Source organism: Sarcophilus harrisii, chromosome 2 (assembly GCF_902635505.1).
Source record: "Sarcophilus harrisii chromosome 2, mSarHar1.11, whole genome shotgun sequence".
Lineage (NCBI taxonomy): Eukaryota > Metazoa > Chordata > Mammalia > Dasyuromorphia > Dasyuridae > Sarcophilus > Sarcophilus harrisii.
In genome coordinates this window covers 141,548,015-141,572,844 of record NC_045427.1, presented here as the reverse complement: position 1 = coordinate 141,572,844, position 24,830 = coordinate 141,548,015, and the positions used below count along the sequence as shown (strand labels likewise).

The 24,830-nt window shown below is 36.8% G+C and overlaps 1 protein-coding gene across 1 annotated transcript in view; it reads right to left on the bottom strand.

The window, feature by feature from the left end:
* ACOXL (acyl-CoA oxidase like) overlaps window positions 1-23,832 on the bottom strand; it is a 495,343-nt gene extending 471,511 nt beyond the window's left edge. The window contains exon 1 of the mRNA XM_031950986.1: window positions 23,478-23,832. Coding sequence (XP_031806846.1) covers window positions 23,478-23,608 — 131 coding nt within the window. The 5' untranslated portion in view covers window positions 23,609-23,832. The remainder of the gene's footprint in view (window positions 1-23,477) is intronic.
* Between the last annotated feature and the right edge of the window lie 998 nt (window positions 23,833-24,830).

Genomic DNA, 24,830 nt, shown 5'->3' with positions numbered 1-24,830 from the left:
TAAAATATTTATTATGAAATTTTTTTAAAAGATGATTTTACATGAAACTGCAAATTTACTACACACAAACTTCCTTTCGCAAAATTCCTTTTTCCTATTCACAAAATTATCATGTAAACTTTTTTCTTTTTTTTTCTTCCCTCCCCTGTTCCACTTTAGAGACAGCTACCTTTAGATACAAATTGGTATAGGAATGTGTAGTGTGTGTGTGTGTGTGTGTGCAAAATTATTCTACATACACTTCTATTTATCAGTTCTTTCTCTGGTACAGATAGTGTCTTTCTTCATATGTCCTTTGGGTATTTATAACAGACAAAATAACTTACTATTTACTCAAAGTTGCTCTTAAAACAATATTGCTGTTAGTATATACAATGTTCTCTGGCTTCTGCTCATTTTGGTCTTCATTATTTAGTGAAAGTCTTTCCATAATTTTTTAAATAGTTGAACTCATTTCTTTGGGGGAGGGGGATTTGACTTAAGAGTATTTTATTTTTTTCTAATGACATATAAAAATAAATGTTGGAAAATATCTTAGAAGTTTCTGAATTCCAAATTTTTCTCTCTCCTTCCCTTCCAAGACAGCAATATAATATGTTATTCATGTACAATCATTTTAAACATAATTGTTTCCACATTAGTCATGTTGTGAATTCAGAATGTTAATTCAGAAAAAAAGAGAAAACCAAGAGAAAAAAAGTAAAAATTCTATGCTTTAATTTGCATTCAGCCTCCATAGTTCTTCTTCTGGATATGAATAGCATTTTCCATCACAAGTCTTTTGAAATTATCTTGGATCATTGTATTGCTGAGAAGAGCTAAGCTGATCTATACACAATGTAGCTCTTACTGAGAACAATGTTCTCCTAGTTCTGCTCACTTCACTCAACATCAGTTTTGTAGCCCTTTGGGCATAGTTTCAAATTGTTCTATAAAATGTTTGGACCAATTCACTACCAACAAAGTAATGTATATTCTTTTGTATCATTTCCATTGGCAAAATCATTTCATTTCTGCTATTGAAGCATTTGACAATGCCAAGGATTTTATGGTAAGAAATGATCAGTTTTCTGGATCTTTGGTAGCTGTGTCTACAGTACTAATAGACTACATCTCTACAAGGGTTGAATGGGTTCATGGCTATAGGTACTGATCTGCAATCAGGGTAAGTGGTCTGAAGGTAGGTGCTGTTATTCCCAGGGCTTTGGGAGCACTTATGGAAGGGAGGCAAAAAAAGGTGAGTCTCTTCTCCAGTGACTGCTTCCCTCAGTGATGGCTGTATAGGGGTTGGTTTCCTGGGAGCATTTCGATTACAGGGTTTTTGGATTCAGTGTCCCGAGCTCTTTCCATGGGGGTCCAAGGGAAGGTAATGATTTAAATGGGAATGGTTTTATTAGTCTGGAATCAGCCTCTTGTGTCTCTTTCAAAGTGCCTAGTTGCTTCAGTCTTATAGCTGGGTTCTTTAAGATTGTGGGCTTTCCCAGATTACCGAAGCATCCATGGCACAAAAAAAGATAACGAAGATAACTCTAGACTTCTGGTTCATTTCTTATTACAATCAAGTATGTTTAAATGTTGTCAATATTATTGAACAACAGTTCAGCAAGCATTTATTGGTGCTTATACATGCAAGATTCTATGCCTTCCCAACAAATTTACTGATGCATGTCATGATCAAGAAGGGAAAAGGTCAAACCAGGCAATACCAAAAAAGTGAGCAAAGTCAAAACTCAAATATTGAAAGGGTAGCCATGTTAAAGAGGCATCTTTATAGCTCTTGGGGCAGGCAAAAGTAGGGGAGGGGAACAAATTTAAAGTGATGGATAAAAACTTAAGTGGAAATATTGCCTCTGTATAAAGAGCTTGATTTAACACATACAAAACAGAACTCAGTTTTGCTGCTAAAATACAATAAAACTTCCCTATTTCTTTTATGGGAGCTAATGTCCTCCCAATTCTACAGCTTTAGAATCTTAACCATTCTCACATCTTCCTTGTTGACCCACCACATTTATTTGTGTATTTAGTTATCAATTCTACCTCTACATCCTCCTTAACCATTTATCCCCTGGCAGCAAGGTGGTGCAATGGATAGAATACTAGACAAGGGATTAAAAGACCTAAATTAAAATCCAGCCTCAGGGGAAGGGAAGGGAAGAAGCATCTATATAGTACCTACTATGTGCCAGGCATTATGCTAAATGGTTTTACAAATATTATCTATTTTGATACTCAAATAACCCTGTGAAGTAAATGCTATTATTATCCTCATTTTATAATTGAGGAAACTGGAGCAAACAGTGGTGAAGTGACTTGTCCAGAGTCACACAGCTAGTTAGTGTCTGAACTTGGTTCTTCCAACTGCCACTGCCACTTCCTAGCTGGGGTGATTCAAAGAAAGTCACAACTTCTCTGCTCGTCTCAGTTTCCTCATAAAATAGGAATAATATCACCTACTTTTGAGAGTTGTCATGAGGACAAAATGAAATGTTTTTATAGCATTTTCCAAACATTAAAGTTCTATATAAATGCCAACTATTCCTATCGTTGTTATTATTATCTACTCACAAAGTTACCGCTCTGGTTCAGGCTCTCATCACCTGTTGCCTGGACCATTGCAATAGGCTCCTAATTGCTGCCTACTGACCGCCCCCCCCCCCCATACTCACATAGACATTCTTGTACTTGACCCACTTCCAATCTCTCCTCTCTCCAATCCATCCCCAACTCACACACATAGCTACTAAAAATCATCTTTGTAAAACATTGGTCCAATCATATCATTTCCCTATACAATACCTCAGCCTGCCATTTAAAGCCTTTCTCAATCTGATGTTGACTTAACTTTCAATTCACATATCACATTATTCCCTTCCTCTTGGTGTACCTATTGTTTCAGCCAAATTGGACTATTCTCCAAACTCAACATTCCTTCTCTTGACTATATATATTTGCTTAAGCTTTTCTCTGTTCTTGGAATACACTCCCTTCCTCCTCATGACTCCTCTCAAGAATCCTTATCTTCCTTCAAGGCTCCCCTTGACTTCTCTGGAACATTTTCTATCAGCATCATTCCTTAATACACACCAGCTGCTAATGTTTTTTAAATCCTCAAATTACCTTTCATTCCACTGGGGAAGTTGGATCTCTGCTCCAGTCCACCCAGTAGAATGAAACCCGCTTACTTTCCTAAAAATAGACACAGCCTCATTTTCCATTAGATTATAATAAGCTCCTTGAGGACAGGGGCTATTTTTTGCCTCTTTTTGTATCCCCAGCAGTTAGCACAGTGCCTAGCATGTAGTAACTGGTGCTCAATAAATGTTTATAGTCTGATCTTGATGTCCATGTTTTCAAGAGGCAGTATGGCACAGAAGAAATCTTACATTTGGAATCAGGTGACCTAAGTTTGATTCCCAACTCTTACCACATAAGCAAGTTACTCTACTCACTTCCCCATAATTCCCTCTCTGGGCCTAAGATTACTCTTCTGTATAATAAAGGACTAACATCTTTGCAATCACTTCCAGCAACAAATCTATGATCATGTGACCTTTTTCTTTGTAACCCCTATTTTGAGTATGGTATCTCATGCACCCAATTCATTGCCAAGACTTATCTATTCTACCTTCACAATGTCTCTCTTAAAAATTCCCTTCTCTCCACTCAGAAAGCTTCCCCCCAACTTCAATCCTTGGTCACTTCTCATCAGGACTATTGTACTAAATGCAATAATGACTTCCTTAACTCAAGTCTCTCCCCATTCCAATCTATCTTCCATAAAATTACTAAAGTAATTTTCCTAAAACATAAAAGTCTGACTCCCTTTATCCTTTTCCCCATTCTCTATCATATACTCAAAAAAAAAAAAATCAGTGGCTTCCTAAAACTTCCAAGATACAATAAATGCCTTTGTTTAGGTTTTAAAACTCTTCATATCTTGCCCCTGAGTTTGAATCCCCAAGTGACTTTGTGTAAGTCACTTAACCCTATTTGTCTCAGTTTTTTCATCTGCAAAATGAACTGGAGGAAAAAATGGCAAACTACTCCAGCATCTTTGCCCCAAATGGGGTTATAAAGAGCCAGACATGATTGAAATGACTGGACAGACAACAAGTATATTACCATCTAATCATACTGATCTGCTTGCTGATCCTTATATATGACCCTCTATTTCCTCCTTCTACGACTTTGTTCATCTGTCTCTCTTCCACTTCTTAGAATTCCTGATTTCAGAAAGACTAGGAAAGGCTTACATGAACTGATGCTAAGTAAAATGAGTAAAATCAAGAGAACATTGTACACAGAGACAAGATTATGTGATGATCAACTGTGCTGGACTTGGTTCTTTTCAACAATGAGATCATTCAAGCCTATTCCACAGACTTGTGATGGAGAGAGTCATCTGCATCCAGATGGAGACCGAATGTGGCTCACAACATGGTATTTTCACCTTTGTTGTTTCTTTGATTTTTTTCTCATTTTTTTTCCTCCTTTGATCTGATTTTTCTTGTGCAGCATGATAAATGTGGAAATACAGTTAGAAGAATTGCTCATGTTTAACCAATATTAGATTGCTTATTGTTTGGGGGGAGGGGAGAGGTGAGAAGGGAGGGGAAAAATGGAACACAAGGTTTTGCAAAAGTGAATGCTAAAAGCTATCTTTGCATGTATTTTGAAAAATAAAAATCTATTATTATTAAAGGAAACAAATAAATAAAATCCTTTTTATCTTTTTAAAAGGAAAAAACCCACCAATTTTAGAGCGAGAAGACATAGGTCCCTATCTTAAATCTACTACTTACTTACTCTTTGAGCAAATTATTAATTTTCTTTCATCTACAAAAAGAGGACAATAGCCGTATTACCTGTCTCAAAAAATTGTTGTGACAATCAAATGAAACAATGTAATTAAAGGCACTTCATAGTGCCTTTAGTGCTCAAAGGAGCAGAGAAATGTTGTTAAAGGAGCCAGAGCCATACCTAAGGTGAGACAACCAAGGCTTTATAACTACATGTCACAATTTATAGGGTACAAATAGCACCATTCCAAGGAATACTTCTCCAACCTCCAACTAGGGATTATATGTCATATGAACTTCTCTGAACCTGCCTCCTACCCTGGGCAATAGCAGCTTTGACCCAGAAACTGCTTCCTCTTCCCTATAGCCCCATTACTAGTCTCTGCTCTGTCCCACTCTTTTTGTTTAAAGCACAAAAATGTCTCGTTAGGACTCTAAAAAGCATACCGGACTTGAATATGGGAGACCAGTCTTACTACTGATAATGTTACAAAGCCACTTAAGTTTAAAGTTTTGACTAAATATTTGTAAAATTGATATATAGTAGATTCTGCTATAATGTGCTATAATGTTCTATTACTATATATTTTTCAAAGACCCCATCTATCATATCATCAAATTTCTATCTTTCTTACAAGCTTATCCCACATTTGTTTTCTAATCTGCTTTAAGTGAATTTATAAGAAGATTAGTCTAATCTTCATTCCATGAATTGGGGACTGAAGATAGCCTTGCAAAAAAAAATCCCATTTTTTAAAAATTCAACAATACAATTAACTTGAGATTTTCCTGAGTAGTCTTGTCTCTGAAAAGGAAAATCTCTGGAAATAAGATATTTTGAGGAAAAATAAGGATTGGTTTCAACATTTTGTTAAAAAAAAAAAACCTGTCATTCATGAACACTGAAAAAAGGTGGGTTGTTCATCTCATAACAACATGATATTCAAAATATTAGTACAACTAAAAATTTGTCCTAATTACAGAGTCAAAGAATTTTAAATTTAGAAATGATCTAAAGCAAGGATCCTAATTTATATACAAAAACCAATCTCCTCTAACCTAAGGAGACATGGTTATCTACCCTCTTCATAAAGACCCCCAAGGAAGAGAAACCGAGTATTCATGAGCTTCTAAGTGTTTTTTCTTAATGATAGCTATTTTCTATGATATATAACTTTGTGAATAACCAATTCTCTCCTCTTTGCCACCCATGTTATTTTAAATATATTTTCAGGATAGGAATCTGACTTAACAAACAGACAAACAAATAAACATTCCTGAATGTTATTTCTTTTGTCTTTTGTCTTTACATTTCCAATTATATATGGCATAGTGGATAAAATGCTAGGCCTGGAGTTATGAAGACCAGAGTTCAAATCTGACCTCCAACACTTACTAGCTGTGTAAATCTAGGCTTACCTTTTTTTTCTCAGGTGCTTCATCTACAAAATGGGGAGAATAATAGCACCTTTTCTCCAGAGATATTATACAGACCAAATGAAATATTTTTAAAATGCTTAGCACAATGTCTAGAACATTTTAAGTAATTAATAAAAGCTAATGTGTGTATGCATATACACTCCTTTCAATCTCTTTTCCAAAACTTAACACACTGACCACATCTGATAGCCTATATCATATTCTATACCCATGATTTCCCTATCTCTCCAGTGAAGAAGGATGTATCATCTCATCCCTGTCCCTTTCTCCCCCTCCCCTCCAGGCCATACTTAAGTCATAATTAGACAGAATTCTTGGGGTTTGTTGTGTTTTCCATTTATACTGTTGGAATCACTAACTATATTGCTTGCCTGGTTTTGCCTACTTCACTCTGCATCAATTCAAATGCTTTCCCATGCTTCTCCAATTTGTTGTGTTTTCCATTTCTTATGGCACAGTAAAATTATGTTCACATATCATTTGTTTAGCATGTCTCAATTTTAAGTTTTTCAGTTTTAATGGGGAAAAAAAAGGGATTCATGGGATTTTTTTCTTTCTTTCTTTCTTTTTTTTTTTTTTTTTTTGCTGAGACAATTGAGGTTAAGTGACTTGCCCAGGGTCACACAGGTAGGAAGTTTTAAGTGTCTGAAGTCATATTTGAATTCAGGTCCTCCTGACTTCAGTGCTAGTGCTCTATTCACTGCACCACTTGGCTGCCTTTTTTTTTCTTCTGTTAAACAAGTTACCAAGCTTGTTTCTAATTCTTTACTCCCACAAGGTTCTGGTATGAACATTTTGGTACATATGAGACCTTCACACCTTTGACCTCTCTAAAATCTGTAAGTCAAAGGAGATGTATATTTTAGTCCATTTCTGGTTTTGTTTTGTTTTGGTTTTTTTTTTTTTTTTTTGAGGCAATTGGGGTTAAATGACTTGCCCAGGGTCACACAACTAGTAGGCCAGATTTGAACTCAGGTCCTCCTGATTTCACTGTGCCATCTAGCTGCCCCTCATCCATTTCTTAGTAAAATTCCAAACTACTTTCAGAATGACTAGATCAATTAACAGCAACTTAAACAGTATATTAATGTCTCTCTTCCTATATCCCCTTCAATATTGACTTATTTTTTGTCATTTTTAGCAATTTTCTTTATCTTGTTTTTAGCTTTCTTTTTTATTTTGAAGATTTCCTTTAATTTGCACCTCCCTTATTATGAATAGGGAGCAATATTTCTTATAGTTAAGAGTTTGCAATTCTTTTGACAATTATTTGTTCATATCTTTGATCACTTATCTATGTGAATATGCTTTTGATCTTAAATAATTGACTTAATAGCCTACATTTTGGATATCAAATACTTACAAAACATATTTTATGCAAAGTTTTGTGGAATTTATTGTCTATTTTTATCCTAATTGCATTGATTTTATTTGTGCAAAAACTTTCCAATTTTCTATCATTGAATTTGTCCTTTTTATTCTTTATGATCTCCTCTTTTCCTTTTTTGATTAAGTTTTCTCCTTCTAGCCATAATTGTGAGATATGCCTCCTGAGATCAATTTACCTTCAATATTTTAATGAAGTGTCATTTTATATTTAATTCAAATATCCATTTGGAACAGTGGTATGCAGTCTGCAAACTGTGAACTTTACTTCAAAGCTTAGGAAAACTCTAGATTACACCATTTAAAAAATATCTAGAATCTAAAGGAGTAATTACAAACAGCCCACATATTTTATCAAGACTAAATCATACTAGAGCAACTGGGTGGCACAGCAGATAGAGCACCAGCCCAAGAGTTGGGAGGATCTGAGTTCAAATCTGGCCTCAGACACTTACTATGGGACCCTGGCCAAGTTATTTAACTCTGATTGTCTAAAAAATAAATAAACAAATAAATCATACCAGGACTACCCTTGTTTCCCTTTTCTTTTCTTAACATGATTAATAAGCTGTAGAATCAAGAAAATTCTATGGATACAGTCCACTTTGATTTTAGCAATCAATTGGTTTAGCCATAAAGTTTTTAAAGGTGATAAAGATCTTAAAGAGGTACTCAGGAGTTGGGTAAACATCTGAGAAAGTAGTTTAAAAATAAAAAAGGGACAAGGCTTAGAATTATAGTCGGGCTTGCTAATCTTGTGGCTAAAATGGAGAGAACTATAATATAATTTGATAGATTCAGAAATAGTTACAATGATAGGATAGAACAATAGTCAGTGATATAATGGAAACTTGTTAGGATCCTGTGTTCAATGCTTTAGCATCTGCATAGACCTGTACTGTTCGTCATAGTTGTCAATAACTTAAAGATATAGATGGCAACCCAGAGAGAAATGAATTCCACAGTGGAGTCAGGACCCAAAATGGTCTTAATAGGCCTTGGACTGAATCTAAGACAAATTCAATAGGCATAAATACAAAGACTTAAACTTGAACTACTTTTTTTAAAAAAGAATTTCACAAGTACAAGCCAGCATCGATATTGGCTCGTTAGCTGAAGAAATATAGGGTTTTTAGAAGACCAAAAGAGCAAGATGTGGCAGTCAAAAAAGCCAAGATAGAGCTTCTAGGAATTAGAATTGATCCTGGACAGGCCACATTTAGAGTACTGTGTTTAGTTCTTAGCACCACAATTTAAGATGATAATACCTGAAGGACAACCAACCAATATGATTAAAGATCTTAAGTCTATGCCAAATGAAGGTCCATTGAAAGATCTATGGACATTTATCCTGGAAAAAATAAAATTCAGATGTGAGATTTAACTTTCTTCACATACCTGAAAGCTAAGTGGCATCAGATTTATTGTTTGGCCAAAGAGGGCAGAACCAGAAAATAGTAAGTACAAATTGCAAAGAAGGAAGTTTAGGCTTGATGCCATTAATATATTCCTAACAATCAGAGATGTCCCCAAAATTCAAAAAGCTATACTGGGAGGTAGCAAATTGCTCATCATTAAAGGCCCTCAAGCAGAAACCAGATGAACATTTGTCAAGTATATTACAGTTGAAGTTCTTTTTCAGGTCTAGGTTGGACTAGGAGTTTGTAGAGGTCCTTTCCAGAAATTCTTTGAATCTGTGAAAATGCTGTTCGAAACCAGTTTTTCGCCAAATTGTTTACAATTTTCCTAGCAGCTCTTGTCAAATAAGGATTCTTTTCCTAATGGAAAAATGTACCTAATGGTACATTAGATCAGTCGCTGGACCTACAGTCAGGAGAACTTGAGGTCAAATCTGACTTCAAACACTTATTAGTTATAGGACCCCAAATAAGTTACTTAACCACTGTCTGCCTCAGTTTCCCCATTTGTAAAACAAGAATTAAAAATAGCACTTACTTAATCAGAATTTTATTTTGGGCTTTTGGGGGCATTTGGGGGGTGTAGCTGGAGAGTGAGGATAAAATACAATATTTATAAAGCATTTTACAAAACTTATAATGTGCTATGTGAATACTACCTAATACTGTTAGTTTCTGTTCTTGTGTATTATTTATAGAGAAGATTTATTTCTGATTCTTGTTTATGTCATCTGTCCCACTGTTAGTCCCCAAATATAAGCTATGACATCCAACATCATCTTCTTAGCTTGTTTTTTATTTCTCTTCTACATCTCTGACCTTCAATGAGTAAGAGTGAGGAAAACAATATGTATTACTATGATCTTCTATTTCTTACTCTAAATCCTATAATCCTTGGCAAAACTTTCTAAATTCCTTAGGTAAATATCATTTATATCCAAGAGATTTGTCAAGTCTTGGAAAGTTCTCTGTTATATCTCAGATCCATGTTCTGGGAAGACAACAGACCTTTCTGTTATTATCATGTTACTAAATAGCTGCCTTTGAACAGGGAACCACCAGCCATGAGGACTCTTCTTCCTCTAGTCCTTATTAGATGATTTTGCACCCACCTGATAGCTTTTATAGTTCTCCTTTCTCATTCTTTAGAAGTCAAAAAATTAAAAAAAAAATTAAACTATTTCCTCCTCAAAGCAATCATCTCTCTCTTTTTCAGGGAAAGCATCAAACTTTTTAAAAAAAATCTTCCAGTATACTGTTGTCCTTTCCTTCCCTTCTTCAATGTGACATTCTCTCACTTTCAAATCTCCTAACAAGGATCAAGTTTCTGCTCTATCACATTATTTCCACTCCTCCAATGAAGCTCTACTCCTATAAATTTTTTTTTTTAAATATGGCACAACTCAGTGCTAGAGAGGAGAAAATTCATCCTACTCTTTATCCCGACTATAATTCTAAGCCTTGTCCCTTTTTTATTTTTAAACTACTTTCTCAGATGTTTACCCAACTCCTGAGTACCTCTTTAAGATCTTTATCACCTTTAAAAACTTTATGGCTAAACCAAGCTTCCTTTCTTTTATCTCAACAACTTACTTGTCATATCCTACTTCCTTTCTCCTTTAAAAACAGCCTCTTATTTTGTTTCAACAATTTGTTTTACTTAAAAACTTATTTTATATATTTAGCAACTACCTTCTTCATTTCTTTGGATTTGGAGTTGGAAGAACAAGTTCAAAACTCAGCCTTAGTTTAAATTCCACCCTTGCCATTCAGTAGCTATGTGAAGTGAAGTCATTCTTATAAGAAATCTCATCTTCATCTATAAAAATAAGGAGTTGAAGTAGGTGGCCTCCAAAATCCTTTCCTGCTCTAAACAGATGACCATATGATTCTTCTCAAGTCCTTCACTTCAGGTTCTCACTCTTAATCCTTTTTAAAAATTCATTCAATTACTGATTCTTAGTTCTCCCACATTTCTTTTCTCCCAGATTTAACTTTTGGCTGCCTTTCCAATTCCAGCCTCCTCAGAATCACTTTCTTCTTTTTTCTTTGGTATGTGGGGGTGGGGTGGGGGAGAGGGTTGAGGGATTGGAGGGAAGAGCAATCAAATTAACCGAATTGCCTAGGATCATGAAGCTAGTGTCTAAGACTGCATTTGAACTCAAGTCCTCCAAACTACAGAGCCAATATTCCATCCACTAAAACACACAACTACCCCCAAAACCAATCACCCAATTTCAAGTTCTCCTTTTCTATGTCTTTCTCCTGTAATCCTCTCTCATTGAAATTTCAGTTTACCAGTGCCATCCTTAAGTGTTTGTTTTCTTAAAAAAAAAAAAAAAAAAAAAAAGACTCAAGATTTTCTCACAGTTACTCAGTACCAAGGGTTGGTTTATTATTATATTTTTCCCACTTGCCTAATCTATCATCTATAATATTCTCCATACCAACTCAATATAGAGAATTTACACATACAATAAAGGACAGAGGAAAAAAATCATTTTATGGAAACCCAAGGCCTCCAACTAATCCCTTTTTAGGAGAGAGTACTCATTTGAAAGAATTATTTAATGCCTTTCTATCTCTGGTATTTGACACATAATAGGTAATTATTAAATGCTAGTTGATATAGTTAACTTAATGAAACTTAATATTATACCTCAGAGTTCTACTGAGTATTATAAGCAAGCAAAGATGGAAAAAAAAATAAGTTGGAAAAATTCTGGAACCTCTATGCTTCCTGAGCCTAAGAATGGGGAAAAGTTTTATAAAATTAAGTAGAGCAGTACAGGGTGTAACAGGAACCTCAGAGTAAAGGAAAGAGTTTTCAAACATTGAAAATAGGTGAAAAACCACAAGCAGACACTTCAACTTCTATATGAGGACAAAGTAGCCAGGTAGCTGGCTTCTGAACCAGAAGAGCTGATGAAACAAAGGCTTATAATGATAGGCAGTAAAGAGAGATTCCCAATTATTTTTTGAGCAGCAACTCAATATATATTTAAAAGAGGTGACTCACTTTTTGGCTTTGCAAAGTGAAGATTTCTTTGAGACATCTTCAGAGAGTGAGATAGGAGCTCCCCGATTTCTCTTTTTTTTCCTGAGGCAATTGGGGTTAAATAATTTGCCCAAGGTCACACAGCTAGGAAGGGTTAAGTGTCTGAGGTCAAATTTGAACTCAGGTCCTCCTGACTTCAGGGCTGGTGCTCTATCCACTGAGCCAACTAGCTACTCCTAGCTCAATTATCTCACCTAGCCTCTATATGCCCATAAATCTATGTCCTAGTTAGTTAAACCAGACTGGGTTTGGATTTCTTCTTCTGTTTACATCCCTGTGTACATGATTAAGTATCCTGAGACAGAGTAGCCAAAGATCTGGAGGCCTGGCAGGTCAGCATACACCAAACAGACAGTGATGCATATGAAAAGAAATAGCTACATTAGGAACAGAGTAGCACATCAAAACAGAAGGATAGTTAGTTACCTCAAGGAGATAACAGTTTCAAGAAGTACAGCTTCTTTTATCAAAGAAGAATTCCAACTATAGAATCAAAGGATTTTCAAGTCAGAAAGTAGGAGTTATGCCTTTGCCAGCTAAGCAACGTGTATCACTATCTTTGTACTCTTTAAGTTTAAGCCTACTCTTACTCTGGATGACATATAATACATATACATATATGTGTGTGTGTGTGTGTGTGTGTGTGTGTGTGTATTTTTTTAAGAGGGGGGAAAGAGAGGAAGGGGAGATAGGGAGGGAGGGGGAGTATATGTATAATATATATATATATATATATATATATGTTATGTCCTAGAATGAGTTATAGTTTGGGGTGGGGAAATGTTTGATAAGTACTATTGCTGATTTGATTAAATGCCTTTGATAAGAACTATTTGGCTGTATTGGCTGATTGCTAGTAGTAGGAGGTATTCTAGTTGGGGCTCAAGGATTACAGTCTAAATATAGCTTCACATACGTACCCCTAGAATCTTTAGAGTACTGAGCTGTCCTTTAGGGAATCCAACAATCAAGTGTAAGTGAAAGTTGGGTAACTAGATAGAGTATTATGTTTCATTTTAACATATTACCAAATGTGAAGAAATATGTTTGGAGATATAATTAGAAAAATTGTTTCTGTCCTTAAAGAACTTATAATTTATCACAATCTTTGCTTCAATATTCCTGTTCCATAAAATGGAGGGTAGCCATGTTCTCAAAATGGAGGAAAATCTGCCTATTAAAAAAAAAAATTCAGGGCAATTAGATGGTAAAGTGAGTAGAGCACCAACCCTGGAGTCAAGAGAACCTGAGTTCAAATCTGACCTCAGACACTTAACAATTACCAATTATGTGATCCTTGGCAAATCACTTAATCCCAATTGCCTTGACAAAAAAAAAAAAAAATCAATAGATGAGATATACATGTAATATCTAATTTTAAGGAAATTTTTTGATATAATTCAAATGAAATTAAAGACAACAGTAACCAGTCAGAACTAAAGCCTGTTTAAGAGCATTCACAAAGAGTCTCCTAAAAGACCTATTTCCATTATCCGCTTCTTGCCCTTTCCAAATCCCAGAATTCTGGCAAGAGTTCTTAATTTTTCCCCCAGCTGTTCTCTTGATGATTACTGAACTGAAATGAAGGCTGATCTCAGGGACCCCCAAGAAACTGAACCAAAGAACATTACAGACATATCTCTCTCTCTCTCTCTCTCTCTCTCTCTCTCTCTCTCTCTCTCTCTCTCTCTCTCTCTCTCTTTATTTTTAAATTTATTTAATATTTTCCCCAGTTACATTCAAAACAAAATTTTTTACATTTGTTTTTAAGATTGCTAAGTTCTAGGCTCTCTCCCTTATCCCCATCTACAGTTAAGAAATTACATGTGAAGTTATGCAAAATATTCCATAAAAGTCAAGTTGTGAAAGAAAACATAGATCTCTCACTCTAATGAAAATAAAAACCCTCCAGAAAAATTAAGTTAAAAATAGAGAGAGAAATAGAGAATGCTTCAATCTGTATTCTGACACAATCAGTTCCTTCTCTGGGTTTGGAGAGGATTTTTCATTATAAATCCTTCAGAGTAGTTGTGGATGGTTGTACTACCGAGAATAACAAGTCATATACAGAAAGTTATCCGAAAACATTGCTATTACTTTGTGTATAGTATATTTCACTTTATTCATGAAGGACTTTCCAGGTTTATTCTCTCCCCCCGCCCCCGAGCATCCTGCTCATCATTTCCCAGTGAATAATAGTATTCCTTAAGAGAAACTTGCTTCAAAACTGTTTTTATAATTACAATTGTTAATTGTATCCCCCCCATTTGTCCTCTCTCTCCTTTCATCCTATCCCTGCTCAAATGTTTTGCTAGTGACCACTCCCTACCCCAATATACACTTCCCCCCCCTTCTCATGTCCCATTACCTTCCTATTTTCCTAATAGATTTCTATTCCTCTATTGAGTATGTATATTATTTCCTATTTGAGTCCATTTTGATGACAATTCTGATAATAAGGTTCACTCACTCACCCTTTCCTCTCCCTTTTACCCGCTACTGTAAAAGCTTTTCTTTGTGTCTTTTTTTATAGCAAATAATTTGCACATTTGACTTCCCCTTTTTCTTTTTTCCCCAGTATATTCCTCTCACCCCTTAATTTCATCAATTTTTTAAAAAGATATTATTCCTTCATATTCAACTCACACCCATGCCTATCTACGCATACTCCTTCTAACTGCCATAATAATGAGAAAATTCTAAGGAGTTTCAAGTATCATTCTCCCATGTAGGAATGTAAACAGATAAAGCTTAATAAGTGCCTTATATCACTTTCCTGATTACCTCTTTATTTCTTCTCCAGATGGACACATCTCTCAATGAAACATAAGATTGCTTTTTGGGGAGGTCATATCACACTCTTTATTCATATTAACCTTGAAGGTCACCAAAGGCTAAAAATATTTTCCCCCAAGTAAAGTCAATACTATTTGTTAAGCAGATATCATGTGGCAAGTACTGAGCCAAGTTCTGGGGAATACAATGAAATACCAAAAAAAAAAAAAAAAAAAAAAAAAAGTCCCTGATCTCTAGTAAAAATGCAAATGGCAGGCAAACAACTATGTACAAGCAAGTTATATCCAGAATAAATTAGAAGAAATTGTAGAAGTTAAGGGAGGATCAAGAAAATCTTTTTATAGAAAGTAGGATCATATGTGGGATTTTAAGAAAGTCAGGCAACAAAGATAATGAGAGAGAGAGAATTCCAAACACAGGGAACAGCATACTCAGGAGAAATAATTTATGCAAGGAAGGAAGAAGGGAACTAACTGCTTCCTTCTCCACTGAGATAGGTTATAGAATGGCTGGAAAATGGGCAAAGCCTTGGGCCTGGGGCCATGAAGACTTGAATTCAAATCCAAGCTCAGATAGTTTCTATCTGTGTGATTGGACAAATCACTTAACCTCAGTTTATCTTGTAATAAGAGCCTAATTCTCAAAGTTGTAAAGATTAAATACCATAATAATTTTAAAGTGCTATTTTTTTCTCTCATTTTTTCCCTTTTGATCTGATTTTTCTTGTGTAGCATGATAAATGTAGAAATATGTTTAGAAGAATTGCCCCTGTTTAACCTATATTGAATTATTTGCTGTCTAAAGAAGGAGACAGAAGGAGAGAGAGGGAGAGAAATTTGGAACACAGAGTTTTGCAGGGGTGAATGTTGAAGACCATCTTTGCATATATTTTGAAAAATAAGAAGCTATAATTATTATTAAAAAATAATTGGAAAGTGCCTGGTACATAGTAAATATATAAATGTTAATTATTATTATTAGTTATTATCCCCATTTTATACATAAAGAAACTGAGATTCTGAAAGGTTGAAGTTATTTGCCCAAGGTCACACAATAATAAGTGTCAGAGTCAGGATCTGAACCTAGTTCCCTTGATTTTAGATCAATTCAATCTAATATGTGTATTAAGCACATTCTGAGTGGAAAGAAACTCTACATAAGGGACAATAGACAAAAAATAGTGCTATGCTGAGCTGCCTCTCACAAAGACCTTTTCTACCAACCCTCATTCTACAGAAGAGGAAACTGAGGTTCAGAAGAATGACTCTCTCCATGGTTACACAGACAGTAAAAATCAAATTCAACTTTGAAGTTAGCACTTACAACTCCAAGCCTTATGTTTTTTTCTCCTATAGCATCTGAAACAAGTATTTATTAATCACTTATTATGAGCCAGAAACTGTATTAAATGCTTTACAACTATTATTTCACTTGGACCTTCTGAATAACCCTGAAGGTAGGTGCTCTTATGTGTGGAGCAAGGATATATAACTAGAGCAGCTCAAGATTAAGGAAATCAGCACCAGGATGTGGGCTGTTGAACAGGGAAGGATATTTTCCTTAAGGCAGCCAAAAGGTTCTTTTTGGCTAACCAAGTATCAAGATTCCAACTGAAGGGAGGATGGAAAGGCAAAGTCTTCTTTAGTTTATAATATTCTTTAAACCATGAGAAATGGTCTAAAAGGCTGACAAAGCCCTTTAAATAAATTCCTAGAATCTACATAGCACAAAGCAACCCTATAATTTTCTCAAGGTCTAAAACCAAGTAGTGATGTTCCAGAGCAATGGCATTTAAAACGCCATACCCGAGGCTCTTTTCTTTCTGTGTAGATTAAAAATAAAACAAACAACCCTACCACCATTTTAGCTTGCATGACAAAAGAAACTATTTTAAAAGCTCAGTACTATGACTGTACCCATAGGACATCCCACATTTCCATTCCATTAGAGAGAAAACTGAAAGATTTCTCTCTCGTTGGACAGAGATGGGAAAACATATGTAATGAGGGACTGTCCAAAGCTTTCCATAAGGATGACATGACCCAGCTTACATGCTTTGAAAGAAGAAAAAGAAAAAAGTAAGAAGTCAGGGGAATTTGGAGCTATCTTTTCCCTTCCTTCTCTTCTACCCCTTTCTCCATATATGTAATATGCACCAAAGAAAAGTTTCTGGGACTACAGATGCCATAGACATTGTGCCTTAATGGAAAGATTGCTGCATTCAACAATGGAGAACCTAGGATTGGAGAACCCCTGGATCTGCCACTTAAGCTCATTAAGCCTCAGTTTCTATAAAATGATGAAGTTGTATCTGATAAGCTCATAGGCCTTACTAATAAAGTTAGACCTGTGTGCAGAGCAACCTATGTGAGTAAAAGATGTTCTTATTTAAAAAAAAAAAAAAATCATTTATTAGTCATATCCTTGACAAAGTGACACATATAATATATTTGATTTTTAATTAGATTATATTATCAAATTTGAGGTACTATTTGGTTTTATTGAGTTTACTAATTTTCCAATACCAATCGCAAAGAAAAAAAACAAAAGTTCTAAAAGTCCCCAAACTGGAAAGTGTTTAATTTCACCCTAATAAACAAGTTATTTTGGGATAAGCAAAAAAAAAGGGCAATATACTATCTTCTATATTGGATGAGTTGGTCAGAAAGCTCAAAGAAATGAGGCATAAAAGTTAATACTGAACACTCAGCAGAGAAGTTTATTGATTTCCCCTCCTATTTCCTTTGTCATTTATAAACTCCTGTAGATCTGGAGTTAGGGACTTGATTTTCTTAAAGCCAGAGGCAAATAATAAGGCACTCACAAAGACACACTGAACAATTACTTGACTGGTAAAAAGCCCTGTACTTCCCCATTACTACCAAACAAGTCTTCAGCAGACAAGTGTTTGATAAAGCCCTGAGTAGCATGATCCATTTGCCCTTAAGGAGCTTTCCCCCACACACATTGATTGTAATAGCTTATTTCCACCCTGAATTATTTCATCCCTAGCACATAAACCCCAACTGACTGGAGTTGCCTAAACCTCAGCAATATTCAAAGAAAATGGCTGAGGGGAGTGGGAGGGGGGAAGGAATTGGCCTTTTGACAAGGAATATCTTTTTGACACTTTCTTTGCAGCCTCACTCTTTGCAGAGACAAGAAAAGAGCAACATACATATATATATATATATATATATATATATATATATACACATGTATATGTATATATATATGTATGTATATATATATATTATATGTATTATAATAAATATATATGTGTGTATATATATATATATATATATATATGTGTGTGTGTGTATATATATATATATATATATATATATATATATATATATTTAGAAAGTGAGAAAATAGTTTCCCTTAGCCTCTAAGGGCAAAAATTTTTCACCTTTTCTGTGTCATGAGTCCCTTTGGCAATTTGGTGAGTCCTATGGGCCTCTTCCCAGAATATGCAAGACCACAAAGGAAATCAATTATATTGAAATAGTCATCAAACTATTCATTTTCATAAAACAAGATCATAGAAACCAGATTAAGAACTTCTGTTAGAATATCATAATTCCACAAATTAAAAACAAAATCTTATGTCATTACAAAAGAAAACCACCTCCACAGAACAGTAGAAACCTCAATAAGGGTACAATTTTATAGTCACTTTGAAATGATGAATAAAGGGGCATTTATTGAATGGTTACTATGTGCAAAGAAAGCACTGGAGATATAAATAGGAGATAATCCAAGCTCTCAAAGAATTTACATTCTGACACTTAACACATATAGGGAGGTTTCATTGATATAGCACATAGTAATATGTGATTCATTATTTCCATGAGAGTTACTTTCTTGATAAAGTATGGTTGCAGAGGCCACCTGGTTGCAGGACTGGTAGTCTGGAAAGCACTTCTATCCCAACCTCCTCAACAAAAAAGAAGTGATGCTCAACTGTAAACAACTGGTGCTTTAATGGAAAATAAAGCAGCAAAGTTTTAATCCCAACCTGTGAGCAACTGATTGTCTCAGAATTACTGAAAATGGATCCTTATCTTATACTATCAGCAGATAGAATCCCAGCCTGAAATCGGGAAGACTCATCTTCATGAAAGCAAATCCAGCCTGGGACACTTACTAGCTGTGTGACTTTAGATAAGTCATTCAATCCTCAAATGAGGAGATACCTCATTTCCCTCATCTGTAAAATGAGCTGGAGAAAGAAATAGGAAACCACTTGAATGTCTCTGCAAAATAACAAAACAACAACAACCAAAAAACTCAAATAAGATTACGAATTATACAGGACTAAAACTACAGAACATGCTATCTCAAAAGCTATTAATAATAATGCAACTACTAACAGGGGGGTGGTCTGTGAAATGTTTTGACATCAAAAAAGTCAGAAGGTCATCCAGGGAAAATGAACCTGATAAATTTTTTCAATTTGAAAGTTTGGAAACTTATGCCCAAAATAAAACAGTGGAGTTTCTCCTATAGAATTCAATGGATGACAATAGGGGAAGGAAGTATGCCCCTTTGTATGACAATACCCAATCTACACAAACACAGTCCAGATCCTATCAATTTAGATTCAATTTATCTCTGTTTTTAAAATATAGAGAAAGAAGAAATATGTAATTAAAATAAGCAGGGGAGAAGAGCATTGGATTTGTAATGGTAGTACCTATATACAATATGTCTAAAATGATTGATTACATTTGACAGTGGCTGATAGAAGTGTCCAACACTTCTTTCACCTTGGATATAATTCTCATTTACTAAATTTAGTTTCTTTAGATTTCCCCCTCTTGGAGTTTCCTCCTCAGATTTTCCTCCCATTGCATTAATGACATTGAATTGTTTTCCTCCACAATTTTCTATGAGAAAAATACAGAAAAACAAAAAATATTGATTATGTTTTCATTCTTTCTAAAAATTGCCTCAAGATTCCATCAGGTTAAAAAAAAAAAAAATAGGCAAAACCAGAATGATAGTTCTTCCATGCCTTGTGTAGTCATTTATCATCATGACATGATTTTCAAACTTCAAAATTTCACTGAATGTAATGGAAACAAACACCTCAGTAACTTTTCCAGGTATTAAGGAGATCTGCATCTCCTAATGCATCTAGAACTTTTCCACTCTGTTGAGAAATATGTATGTATGAAAGTCAGTCCAGACTTGGATTCAAATCTTGACTAACGAGTAAGTCCTATGAAAATATGCTACTTAGCTTTTCTGTGCTTCAGGCAACTCCCTAGAATTTATTTAGTAAAATCTTCAAAGACTGAGACAGCCCCAACACCTGAGAAAGGCTAACCAAATAAACAATTCCTTCCTGTATTTGTATATATGCATCATCCTATAATGTTGACTTGTAAAATGGGAAAGCATTTCTTCCTAGCATGCCTAAGCTGTAATTCTTAGGAAACCAGTTATCTGGATTCTCATCTAAAAGAAGGAGGTTATATTGGCAGATTAATTAAAACATCTAGGGACAAAATCTATTTCTTTTATTCTTTCCAAAATAGAAATTCTGATTGCTAATTTGCTCACTGAAAGTATGTAATGAGAACCAGTTATTTGACCTACCCTATGCTGGCCCCCTGTAAACATCTTCCACAATCAACTTTCATGAAGTAAGAGGAATAAAGTAAAAAGAGCCCTGAATTTGGAGTCACTGCCTCCTGGGTTCATGTCTCAATGCTAGAATTTACTAGTAGTATCATTCTGGGCAAGTAATTTTATTTACCTCCTTGAACCTACTTTTTTCTCTCTGTAAGAATAAAGGAGTTGCTGTATTTGAAATCAGTGTTCCCCAGTTCAAATCCTGGCTCTGCTTTCTGTTATCTTATTGACCTTGGGCAATTTTACTTCTTTGGGCCTCAATTTTCTCATCTATAAAATGAGGGAGTTGAATTAGATGATCTCAAGTTCTCTCTAGCCCTAAATCTGTGACGACTGATTAATGGGGCCTATTTCACCCTCAAAATTTACCTTAGTTTTAAGCTTTGTAGTCCTTACTGGTAGGACAACATTCTGATAAAATTGTTTTGAGCTACAGGCAGGCCAGTCTCACTGGAGAGGAGGGGGAGGAATTTGGACAGGGAGTTCACTTCTGCCAACTGCTTCTGGGACCCTGTGTTCCTTTGAAGAGAAAACATGTGAGCCAAACCATTAATGGGGCATGACTGCTACTGCTGCTTCTGGGGCTGTTGCTGGATACACTGACAGTAGACCCTTATATATAAGCAACTTCAGGGTCTAACAGCACCTCAGTAATATCTATAATCTTTTTATTTTATGTAGTCAATGTGAACTGTAAACATGATTGTATTTCCTTGGGGGTCTATGGAATAGGGAAAGCAATAAGAATCTTAATGAAAAAATGAAAGAAGAACAATACCTGAGTATGATTGAAGATTATTTCACCTGATGTCAACATTAACAAATCAAAATTGTGAAAATGTATGAATTACTATATGCAAATAATCCTTTTATATTTTAAAATCCTACTCCAAACCTAGAAGAATCTGGACCAAGATAGAAGGTGGGGAGAAGGAAGGAAAGTCAATGGATTAATAAGCACTTCCTAAATAATCAACAGATTGTTGCCTACCTAGCCCTCCTACCTCAAGTAAGGTATATTCTCTACACTCCCTCTACTCTTTGACTACTCCCTGGGAATACACAGGGTTCAAAACTCTCATCTTAGTTGTGCTTATTAAAAAGGAAGAAAGTACAGAGTGAATTGTTAAAGACCAAGAAAGCTAAAGAACACAGGAGAGAAACCACTACAGGGTTTGGGCAGCAGGAGGGGAAGGATGTTAAGAAGGAGACATAGTGGATGAGGGAAGAATTTGGAATGGCTTAGTATCAGCCTCACATTTCCCCTCACACTTCTTCTCAGTATCCTTCACCACTATTAGAGTGCATTCCTCTCTGGTTTAGCTTGGAGTAAAAGCATGAGGATGGGACTAGAGAGGCAGAGTCAAGGTGAAGGGGGGATGGGGAGGAGCGGTCTGCCTTGTACCTGCACTGTGCTACTCCACTCAATTGAAGACAGGGAGCACTATTCCAGCACCATTATTCCACTTTTCCAAACCAAAATGCACTGCTCTCTGCCCCACTCTCAAAGTGACATCACTGGGTGATAAAGGAGTTCATGACGGTAGCTACTGACAGATTAATGAAATAAGTCCCAAGTAGGGGCAAGTAAGTGGAGGTTTCTTCAAATAAGAAATCAACAAAAGTGGGGATTCTATTGATCAGTATTTGAACAGAATGGGGACTAAAGACAAGCTGGGTGCAGAAGATCCTTTTCCTGACCTTCCCTAATAATATCAGGCCACATCAACTTTCCTTTTCTGCCTACTGCCTTATGAAATACTACAGGCGCCCTGCCCTGCAAGCTTAACTCCACCATGGAAACGGAATGCCTGTAGAGTCTTATCAGTATTGCTTATCTGGCTTCAGTCTACTCTTTCCCCAGCACATCCCATGTGAAAGCTTAGTCCCTGGGCAGGACCAGGGCCCTCCCCACTGGAGCTTGTGATAAAACTCTCATACTGAGTTCTTTTCACTATACCTCAATGGTCCAACCTACTTCATTCCTTGATTCTTTGCCCTCTCTAACACCCGTGATTGAACGCGTTTTAAAAATGCTTTTATAAGTGAGCAATTGAGGATTTAGGCGATCAGTGGGAGTCCTCTCAACTTAGCAGGTGAGTTACACTGATCATAGGGGAAAAAGAGAAGGAGTTAAGAGAGCATCCCACCTATCTAAAAGCAAGCATTGATGAAGCTGGCACAGCCAGCCAGCCAGCCAATCTTTACTGTCACAGGGACTTGGAGAGATGATCTAATCTTTTCCTCAGCGTCCCATTTACCTCATCAAACCCATCTCATCCCCAAAACAGCCTAAGCTATTGTTCAGTATCTTTAAGGAAGTTCGCCCTTCGGTAAAAACCAAAAATTCCTTCCTTGACACATAACCCAAATCCCCAACTTCCCTGGAGTGTGGCTGAGCCTCGCTCCCGGCAGTAATCAAGCACACATTCCAGACGGAGAGCTGGTCGGGTTCCACTCCAAGCCAACACAGAGAAAGGAGGGCTTTGAGAATCCCCCTGGCTACTGGGAGCTTAGTAGACAAAACAAGAGAGGGGAAAAGAAAAGGCCCCAGAGCTTGCACGCCCTCCTCCTCCCTCCGCTAATTTCCAACCTCCAGTTTGGAGAAAGTGGGAGTTCTAGCTGCGATTCAGCTGGAAGAGATGGGGCCACAGGTACCTGGCTGGCAGTTCGACAGCAGGTATTGCGGCTGCTGGGAGGCAGCTGTCCCTGACGTTGGGGAAGGCTGATGGGGGGCAACAGCTGCTACAATCTAGAGAGACTGGGGCGCAGCTTTGATTGGGAGTGGGGGAAGGAGGAGCAAGGCTTCCGCGCTCCCAAAGCAGGGCACGGAAGAACAGGGCGAGAAACGAGACAACCCCGAAGCTCTGGGAGATAAGGGGAGTGAGCATCAGGGGTAGGCTCAGGGGCGTACACGGATAGGAAGAGAGGTACCTTTGCCAGAAGAGGGGACAACCGGCCAAGAGCCTGCGGAGTTCATTCTTCAGCTTCCAGAAATCCCCATCAAGGTATCTGTGCAAGGAGGAGTCGCCCAGTCCGAAGTCCCGGGCGGGCTCCGGCTCCATTGTGCTGCTTTCCTTTAGGCGGCTCGGGCGGCTCTGCCTGCGCCCACAGTCGCGGCTCTGGGCGCCTTCACTAGCGGGCTCGCTCGGCCCCTACTCGCCACCTGCTGACAGCTTCGCTGCGGCAGCCGCCCGAGCCCCACGGCCTCAAGCTGTTCCAGCTGCGCCAGCTGCAGCGGGGGCGGCGGCCGAGGCTGTGACTAGGACATCGCCGTATTGCCACCTCTCCCCGGCCCACTTCACGTCACGTGGGTGACAGGCACATTTTCCCCTCCCCTCATTTCTTGCCAAAGCTCACTCATTTCCCCTTGTTTCTCACCTCTCCCGACCCTTTCTTTCTCATCAATCTCTCTTCTCTTTTTACCTGTTTTGCCCTTTTCTCTTCCTTAAAGACAGTCTTTGCTCCATTCTTTTCCACTTCTTACTTCACCCCAACTTCCTGCTCCCACAGCCTATTCCTAATCCCCTGCAAATGAGGGAAAGAGGGAAAGGTGCTGATCAAAACAAGGGGTACTCAGCCACCTGTGAGAGCTGGGTGCTGAGATATTAAGTCCCTACTTTAACTTGTGGTTGTGCTTGTCAGGATTTAATGAATTAATTTTACTGAATAAGTAAAGCTTTGGAGGAACTATAGCATAGTATAGTGTCAAAGATAATCATGATGATGGTTGTCAACTGCCCTTCCCAGACTAGCCTTGTTCTTTCCAGACTTCCAGCTTTTTTCCCTAAAAGCAAAACGGTTTGTCCCACTCTCAAGCAGAATCTCAAAAAAGTTTTGCCTGCCCCCACAGAAATTTCTATTTCTTTTTCTTTCTTTCTTTTTTTTTTTTTATTTAATAGCCTTTTATTTACAGGATATATGCATGGGTAACTTTACAGCATTAACAATTGCCAAACCTCTTGTTCCAATTTTTCACCTCTTACCCCCCACCCCCTCCCCTAGATGGCAGGATGACCAGTAGATGTTAAATATATTAAAATATAGATTAGATACACAATAAGTATACATGACCAAAACGTTATTTTGCTGTACAAAAAGAATCAGACTCTGAAATATTGTACAATTAGCTTGTGAAGGAAATCAAAAATGCAGGTGTGCATAAATATAGGGATTGGGAATTCAAAGTAATGGTTTTTAGTCATCTCCCAGAGTTCTTTTTCTGGGCATAGCTGGTTCAGTTGATTACTGCTCCATTGGAAATGATTTGGTTGATCTCGTTGCTGA